Genomic DNA, 9,872 nt, shown 5'->3' on the forward strand with positions numbered 1-9,872 from the left:
ATTCTGGCCTCTCAATTGTGAATATTTTCTGGTTTTCTTATTCTTCTGTGATAGCAAAGTCAGAACATTTTAGTTTTGGACTGCAGGTCAGACAAATCAAGACATTTTTAGAGGTCGCCATGGGCTCTGGGAACTTGTGATGGGCATTTTACCGGCATTCTATAGACCAAATGATTTAGCAATCAAATGAGAAACAATTGGTAGATTAATTCATAATAAAAATAATCCTTAGTTGCAGCTCTAACACTTATAGTTTAAAAAGTAAACATTTTTTTTTTGCATTTTACTGCCTTCTATTCTCTTAAAGGTGCCTCTCGAGGAGAACTTGACATGTTGGATGAACTTCTTATCTGCAGATTTGCACATGAGAGATCAGAGAACAGATGCTGAAGACAGATGCTTGCTATGTAATTCACAGTGGGATCACTAAAGGTTTAGTCTGAATGACACTGTACGCCACACTTGCTGAGGGAATCTAACGTGAAATTATTTCACCCTCATGCAGTTTTATCATGATCATCTTACTTTGCAATCAGGGTCACTTTCATTGACAAAACTTCATCATCAGACACAGTGATGATTCATGAATCGTAGCATTGTTTTTGCAGTGACACCACAAACACTTCACCACAGCGGGCAAACTCTCTACATTCATGCTGGTCTGGAGCTGTTGCAGTTTTTAACCAACTAAACATAATATGCAAATATGTATTAAAAAACAGGCAATAAATTCAAATAAATTAAAAGCAAGTTAAAAGGCTACTTTGGCCCAGTTTATGCAACCGGGTTCGACTTGAATATTATTTCAGACATCCTCATTTATGTTTATGTATAACTTTGTGTATTAATAAATCACACTGCAAAAAACAAGTGTTGATCTAAATCTTAGTGAAGTAGGTTAATGAGTCTTAAGATCTTGATTCAAATCTTCAAAATTCAAATATTTGCAATGCAGTTTCACCTGATTTTGATTTCGTAGTCTAGCCTACTTCAGGTGGCTCACTCAACTCATATCAGACTAGGTGACACTTAAATTATGAATTTAAAAAAAAAAACTTAATTGGCCACGTGAAAGCATCTCTTCCACATATCGTCTCCTTTTTTCTACTAAAACAGATGAGTTCAGATGAGGATATTTCTTGCAGCGTACCCCACCGTTTACTTTCACCTCAGGAATGTTTGGCACTTTGGCATCACACCACCGGATTGACAGACCTTTATATCTTTATAGCCCCTCTCCTCTCTCTCTCTCTCTCTCTCTCTCTCTTTCTCTCTCTCCAACCCCAAAATCCCTTCCCTCCTCCCCGCTCCGGACCTCCACAGACCGTTACCCTTCCACCGGTACCGCAGCCTAAACGGGACCGTGCAGCAGTTCTCCCCGGTCGGCTCACCTCTGTGCGCGCCTGCAGCCGCTTGTTCATCTCGTAGATCCGATACTCGGGCTGGACCATGTAGGGCGAGTGTCTCCTGTAGAAGGGTCCGAACGGAGACGAGTAGAACGGGTCGTGGGTTGAGTTGGACATGGTGGCTCCTGGCGAGGCGCGCGGCGCAATTTCAACATCCAGCGCACATTGGAGTGCGATGCTCTCCGAAGACCCCCAGTAGGAAGCAGCCGCTGTAGAGGCTGAGCTGCACTCTGCAAGTTGGCCTGCCTAGTTCGCTGCTATAGCGTGGTGCTGGAGGAGGGAGGAGGGAGGAGAGGAGCGGAGGAGGGGGAGGGGGAGGAACAGGGGAGGGGGGCAGAATTGAAGGGGGAGGAGGGAAGTCGTTTCCTGTTCCCTCAAGACCTACACTCAGTTTTGCACTCTTGCAAAGTTCAAGTAAGATCTCTGTGTGCATGTGTATGTGTGTGTGTGCTTCTTTGTGTGCATTGTTTTAGTTTAGATTCGCTCATACTATAAGTCTGATGACTTAATATTCATTAATTGACATCATAGTTTCAGAACATCAGAGGTGATAATAAAATGAAACTGATTGATCCCTATAGTAAAGTACATTGCAGAACAGTTGCCAAACAATGCCTGATCTGAATATATGGGCTTAATATATTGACTAGAAAATAAACACTGTCTACAGCATATCAGAGCGACTTGATATTTATGAAAATGTGTTGCTATATTGATCACACATATTGCTTTTGGTCATGTTTTGACCTGAATAAAATGGGGAGAGTCCATCACAGCTTAGGGTCACATATCTTCAGTGTTAACAATATTAAAACTCTTGCATTGGAAACTCTGAGACAACGCCATCAAGGTCAGCAATAAAAAAAATAAAAAAAAACTTTAGTTGATTTCTATATTGGAAAAGATGTTTCCTGGAAGTTTGTCTTAAAAAAAGGAAAAAAGGTTACATTTGAAATCTGCATGTTTTACGTTGGAAATTGAAAATGTCGGCCGATCGTGGCTAGATCTGAAGGAAGATCTTCAAAAAAGTTCAATATACTTCCTCCTGAGCCATAATCTGTGAGAGGTAAAGGTAAAGATTCGCAGTAAGTGATGAGGAGAGCATGCTGAGCAACACAGCTGACAAGGCTGCACTTGTAAACAGTCCATTTCATGTGTAGCATGATATCATATATATGGATGTTGATTACGTTGCCTGCAGTCAATGCTGCTAATGACAGAATCTTAGTGACTGGCTGGTTATGCACCAAGTGGCATAATTTGTGGTTAAAGGAAGGTAAAGGGGGAGTACTCACCGCTTCGTCTGTGGCAGGGGGCAGTCTGCAATCCACAATGTCACTCTGATTTTCAACAAGCCAAAACATGTATCATGTTTTTCACGTATTTCAGTAACATGTGCACAGTGATTGGTCAATAATGGATTGTTGTTACTGTGAAGCCACTGTGCGTAAGATTTAAACATTTTGACATAAAAAAATGTGAATAATAAAACACAGCTTATTCATGTGAATATTATATATACTATATATATATAGATATATATATTTTAAATATTTTTGATCGTCAGATCGCCTGATTAACCCGTTAAGAGGCCCTGGTGAAAAAATTTGTAATTGGGCCCCGACAACCCCCCCACCTGCCACCCTGTGTGCAGTATGTACTCTTGTCGCCCATTAAAATCAATACACCCAGAATTCATATGCTAGAATAACAATGCTTAATTTTTTGTTTGTGGTTGATTCAACACAATTTTACTAGAAATATGCACCATGTGTGCACAATATAAACTAAACCAATACATGTTTTCAAAATTTGCTTTTGACAAAGGGTGCATAATTCAAGATGATAATGCATGACCAACCTGAGTTCATATTGTACTTCAGTGTTAAAGAAATTCCAACCAAATTTGCAGTTAATGAAATGACCAAAAGCAAATGACACGCAGTGAATCTGTTGATAATCCACGGCTTCTTATCACTCAGAAGGTCTTTCCACAAAATAAAGCGTTTAATGCACAATAAGTGTTCCACCATTTCCACCAACGGTTTCAGACTACATACTTTGTTGTTAGCAAGATCAGTCAGCCGCTACGTCTGACCCCACAGATTAACAAGTAACGCCACCTACAGAAACTCAGAAAATCAAAGTCGTTTCCACACAGTTTGATTGACAGGTGATCTCTGGCAAGAGCAGGAATATACACATGTACTTTCAATAAGCAATAAATCCAGCAATGATCCTGCATCATCAAATCAAAATTCTAAATCTGACCTGAATTTGATTGCTTGTATACTTGTTTTTAAATGAACATGAACACATTTTGAATGCATTCATTAATCTAGGCTCAGAAAATATCTGGTTCTGAAGACACTTGTTCAGTGTTTTTACTAAATGTTCCATGCAGCACGTGTCAATAACATAATTTACTGGGACTGTGTGTGTTACTAGCATGTTGAATTTCCAAACCAGACACACCAGAGTGCATTGAAAATGATTTTTCGGCACAGCGATTAAGATTTCCTCCATGTTCTCCTCCGTGACAGATTAGGCCTGGGCTGCAAAGTAGCCACAAGAATCTAAAAATAAACAGACACTCAGACCAGCCGTAACATTGCAACCAAATCTCACATTAACTGCCCGCACTGAGAATTAATGAGCAGCATTTATGAAGTCTGACTTTTAATCCAAAATGGCTGAATGGGGAGAGGCAGTCTGAATCGAGTGAGATAAAAGTTGTAATCCAAATGCCTCAGGCAACCGGTTGGGTAATTAAAAAAAAAGTTTGAAAAATCTATTAATAAACCTTTAATTAAAAACTACATTTTTAATATCTCAAGACCTTTTCAATTGACATTTCTAACAGGATTTGGTTGCTCGCCTAAAGCGCTTACTACTCAAGTGTGGCTGCAATACAGTATACTGAAGTGAACAGCTCATTTAACCGATTTCAATATGAACTTGGTTGTATTGAGCAGATGATCGTAAACAGGACCTACATGTGAGGTTGGGCAGCAGAGTGTTTCTCTGTGAACAGACAGATTTTATTTTTTCAGCCTACCGCGGCTCTCCTCCCAGATGGTTCTCTATAGGAAACACACAAGAACACAATCCTGCTACACTCAAAACTTGCCTTTAAAATCACACACATTTAGATGACACAAATGCAACAACAGTGTGATTTTAAAATTGGACTCACTTATCACATGACATATTTATGAAAGGTTAACACATGCGATACCCTGTATTTTTTCTTATTGTGATCATATACCATAAAAAGACCAAAACCAAAAATGTACTTGTCCTACAAACAAGTGTTACCTGTGTGGCCAAAGACTGATAGGTCTTATTCCCTCTGTGCCATGGAGCTCCAATGCTGTCTATTAAAAACACATCAATGAGCCACACTGTTGCACTGGGAGACATGTTCCTTCATTGCCATGAACACACACTATTTTGGAGACATTCCGCCCCTGAAAAACATCACGATAAGTTGTTTGTTCAACAAGCAATTATGACGCACATTTATATTTATAGTTGTGGCGCCGTCAGTGACCGTAGTAATTATGACAAGAGCTAAGCAGGAAGTAAATCAAACAAACACAGGACTTTCACCAAGGAGATAAGGGATCGTGTACAGTTTAAAAATTAAAACTAGACGCCGAGTAACTTTTTGATACAACATCTATTACATTGAACATTGAACATCCATTACATTCAAGCCATTGCTAAATGAGTTGCTACAAAGCTAATTAAGACAGGTCCACACTACTTTCTCTGTATTTCTCAGTATGGCTATGTTCAGAAGATTGTGGCGTCCGGCGACTTTCCCGCGCAGGAACTCAAGCGAAGATAATTACTAACACATCTGAAGAGTCCATCAGGTTTTTTTTTATCCTCCGTGTCCTCCTAGCTATTAGCAACTGCATGGGGGAGGAGTGAGGCTTGTATCATGTGGATGCGCCGACAGTGTTGTTGTCATTACTTAGAATTCCTCAGGGGGGCGATAGAAACTACGCACTATAGCTTTAAAGAAACAAATGGAAGTAGGTTGCGTTCTGTGTCACGTGAGTAAACCTAACCATGTTGTTTTTGTACCTACACATAGCCAAACATGTGCCTAGATATGAGGATGAATAATGTATGACCGTGATCACACATTACTGTAGTTTACTACGACTCAGTTAAATTAGGAAATTCTAGCTTTAGCATCAAATGTGTATTAATCCTGTTTGAATAACATATCCTATGATCTACATAGCCCAGCTCTTTTAGGAAAGTGTTTAACCTTAAGCCATATATGAGTTGTTTTTAAAGATTTACAGTAGGTCGTCCGTAGGAAAAAAAGGAAATTAAATTTAAACCTGATCAATCATGTTCTAAAGTACTCAACCACTGTCACAGTTGAGTATTTCTGTTAATATATGTATAATAATTGAACCAGTGTAATACTACACTGTCTTAAGAATGCTCCTTTACGCTGTTTTACATTTAATCACTGACACTGTTTTACTGAACTGACCAGAAATGATCCTTTTTACTCGTTTTCTGTTCTAACCTTTATCACCACATCTGTTTTTTTTTTTCTTTTTAAATGTCTTTCTGCAGAAGGTTTAGTCCACTAAATGGAAAAAAAATGGTAAGAGGGTCTTTTATTTTGTGGCTATTAATGAGCTTAACTCTAGTCTGTGCTCTCTTTGTAGAGCAGTGCTTATTTCAGTGCAGTCTAACAAAAAGAAATGTTCTTTATGTATGACTTTATTATCCTCTACTTTGTTTCACATATGTATTTATGTTTTACTCCTGTTCATACTGGGGGGGGGGGTTACACTCAGGGACAACAAAGGATGGAGTGGAATTGGATTGAACTGAAATGAATAGGAAACCAGATGTACCTTGAGAGTTTGTAGTGTTGTATCCTGTGCATGTTTGCTGAATGTTTCAAGCCTCCACCATTTGTTAAATGCTAAAAAATGCATCAAGGATGAAGGAGTGGTGCTTTTAGTTGTGAAACTGCAAGGTGAGGGAGACAAAACACTTGTGGATGAGAATGGAAATGGGTCGGGACACATAGACACTCTGTTTCTGCTAGGTTCCCTCTTGGTGTTACTATGGTAACATACCCTATCTCCCTACCTACCTACCTGCCTGCCTGCCTTTAGCGCACCAACTACAAACCCATAGCAGCCGTGCCACAGGTTTTGCACCTGAACGCACCGATGCTGTTCAGAAGAACCGGGAACACGTCTTATCCTGTTTCATGGAAGAGCGTGAAAATATAAAGTTGCAGCTGTGTTTGATGTAACTGCTGCTGGTGTAAACAATCACACTCATTTATTCACTTTTCTTTTTAGTTAAAACATACGCCAACGTAAATGTTTGTGATATTTTCAGGGCAGGAGGACTAGTTTGATTGTGATATTAATACATTGTTTGCTGGAGTTTGACAACAATCATGTAGACATGAAGACAGATGAAGTGCTAAAAAATAGAGCAGTGGTAAGACTGCAAATAAGCCACTGTAGTCCTCTGGTTTAACTGCAGCCAAGTAAAACTAAGTACATAAAGCCTTCTCCTATCTAACTCTGACCAGATTCAAGCGTGTTGTGGACGAAGTAAAAACTGTGAACACTGGTAAGTGTGTCCCCTATTTTGAGCATACAATTGTTTTCCAAATGTGGATGAAATATACCCCGGATGCCGGAGCAGCAACTTCTATGGTGGAATCTCATTAGCATCGTAATAGCTTCCAGGCTCATTTGCATTTTGCCGTGAGTGATTTTTTTTTCTCTCTCTCTTTCCTCTTCACTGCTGGATGGAATAATAATAATAAAAAAAACAGGAGTAAAACTTTGAAGCACCATATTTTATTTCATTATTTAAGTTAAACAAATTTAATTGAAAAGCACTTTTCAATTATGGTATTTCCTCATACCGGTGACAAATGAGTCTTATAGTCATGTCAAGCAATTATGGGAAGACACACAGAACTACAAACTAATATTTGCACACGGGGATGACGAATTAGTGTAAATAGATTAATACAGGAAGTAGAGGCTTTTAGTTCTATTGCAGAAAGACCCTGTGTCTGCAAAAGTGGAGTTTAAAATCCGATTTGCTCCAATATCCTGAATTCTCGTGGTGAAGTGACATGAAATGAAGCCACAATGGAGTGTCTGACCATCAAATAAGGAAAATGTTGAAGGCAACACACATAGCTGGAAAAATTGTATCCTACCTTGTTCCGCAAAAGGCAAACTACATATACAAAGTGATTAACCAGGCTTTTGTGAAACCTGCAGCCCTTTTAACAAGGTGGCAACATGTCCTTGTGTTGAATACAAGGATACAAACACACAGTGCAGCGTATTAGACATCCACACTGTTCTTTTCTTATGCTGAATTTTTGCAGCACAGCGAGCAAAGAGTTAATATTTTCAACCAGTTCTGCCTCTGACACACAGACACACACACACGCACACGCACACACGCACGCACACACGCACACACACACACACACACACAGACACACACGCACACACGCACACACATCCACACAACCCATTCACCCCTGATCACACTCAGACTCGCGCACACTCCCACGCAACACACATGCACACACAAACCCATAATTCCCAACACCCACTCCCCCCCTCCCTCCTCACCCACCTCTCTTCTTTGCCTCCCTGGGCTCACCTCCCCTCTCTCCTCCTCATCCTCCTCCTCCATTCTCCATCCCCCCTCCCCTCCTCCCTCCCTCCCTCCCTCCCTCCTCCACCACCACCACCACCACCACGCCCCCCCTCAGGTCAGTTAATAAGCGAGCCTGAGCCTGTGCCTCAGCTTGGCTGTCTGGAGGACATGCAGAGCAGTGTCTCCTGGGAATTGGCTCATGCAGAATGTGCTCCGCCGAGAGAATGGAATTTTACCCTCGCTAGGGCTCCAGCCGCACCGCGCAGCAGGAAACCGACACACACACACACCCACACACAAACACAACACCCACACACCACACAAAACACACACACACACACACACCCACACACACACCACCACACACACACACACACACACACACACACACACAACACAACACACACACACACACTGCACGAGAATGCATGGCAACACGTGCTGCAAATAAGCACAAAAACATCCTCACACCATCTAAACATAGTGGTCCCAAGAGTGTGTTCTTGAGACGTTCTCCCATCTTTTAAGTAAAGTGACCACTACCTTAGAAAAACACTTATTTTACTCCTGAATCATCAAGAAGTCATCATTAACTTAATGACCACATAGTCTTTAGGGACACGCGGTGATAGTCTGTGTTGCACAAAAGCCTCCATTATACTCCAGCAAATGTAAACACACATGGAGACATCAGTGGGTACAGTGTCGCTAATGAGTTGCCCCGTAGATTTAGGAACAGTGGCTTTTCCACACTTCTGTCTCAACTTCAAGTCTTCAAGTCTTCAAAAAAGTAACCCCCCCCCCACCCCACACACCTCCTCCTCCTCCTCTTCTTTCATTCCTCCTCAAACCCACAGCTCCATCTATCGGTGTCCCTGGGCTACATGTTATAGTCTGTAGGCGATGGAGATTGAACACTGGGAGGAGAGGAGTCTGTCGGAGGCTGTAATCAACCTTTCAGCGAGCAGAAGAATTTCATGTTTCACGTAAATGAAGGATAGTGGCTGCAAACAAGTTTCACTGTAAATGAAGAGAGTGGGTGGAAATTAGAAGAATAAGCAAACATAATGGCACAGCAGAACTAAATGTCTTCTCGAAGTGACCTTTAACCCTTCATTTTTGTTGATGTTGTAAATAACATGTTTTTTTGCAATTCAAAATGTCTCTAAATGTGACCCAATTGGTTTTAGAGTCTGTGTAGTTTCAGGACAAAATGATGGAGGTCTGATGAATCATGTTGCCCAGCAATGCTGAGTATGATTCATGCCTCGAACAGGGTTGTATTTACTCTGGAAAACAATGCTCACTGCATTGAGTCTACACATGTACACGACATACAGGCAGAACAGAGAAATATATTTCAGTGATGTGTTTTTCAAATTCAACATATAAAATCACAGTTATGGAAGGTGGTGTGTGAGCTCAGTGTTAGGGATTATGACGTTTTCCTCTTGTTGATGAGATTTAGCTGAGCAAAGGAATAGATAAGACCCAATCTCATTTTCCGTGGTTGTGGCATGTGCACTGAGTTTGAACGGGATCTCCAGTCAGATAGATCCCACCACCTTCATGTGTAGATTACCACCACTGTTCCAATGGGATTAGCAATCACACAGATTGTAAACCGGTGTCGCTGCAGGATTGAATTGTTCACAGACAAGACTTTGTCCTGCTTCTTTGCTGTCAAACTAAACGTGGGAGTGCTTGGCTTGTCGGGTGTCTTTGAATAAGAGGCAATTATAAGCTGTGTTCAGTGTGGTTTGGACCTAATCATAA

The 9,872-nt window shown here is 40.8% G+C and overlaps 1 protein-coding gene across 7 annotated transcripts in view; it reads right to left on the reverse strand.

Moving 5' to 3' along the window:
• The window catches only part of ldb2a (LIM domain binding 2a), an 87,405-nt gene extending 85,729 nt beyond the window's left edge, over nt 1-1,676 (reverse strand). For 5 of the 7 annotated variants that reach the window (XM_032527380.1, XM_032527379.1, XM_032527378.1 and 2 more), the window contains exon 1: nt 1,392-1,676. In XM_032527380.1, the coding sequence (XP_032383271.1) occupies nt 1,392-1,523 (132 nt within the window). In that variant the 5' untranslated portion in view covers nt 1,524-1,676. The remainder of the gene's footprint in view (nt 1-1,391) is intronic. The other 2 variants (XM_032527377.1, XM_032527375.1) reach the window with 1 other exon arrangement.
• Nucleotides 1,677-9,872: the final 8,196 nt, after the last annotated feature.

This window comes from Etheostoma spectabile, chromosome 10, assembly GCF_008692095.1.
Source record: "Etheostoma spectabile isolate EspeVRDwgs_2016 chromosome 10, UIUC_Espe_1.0, whole genome shotgun sequence".
Classification (NCBI taxonomy): Eukaryota; Metazoa; Chordata; class Actinopteri; order Perciformes; family Percidae; genus Etheostoma; species Etheostoma spectabile.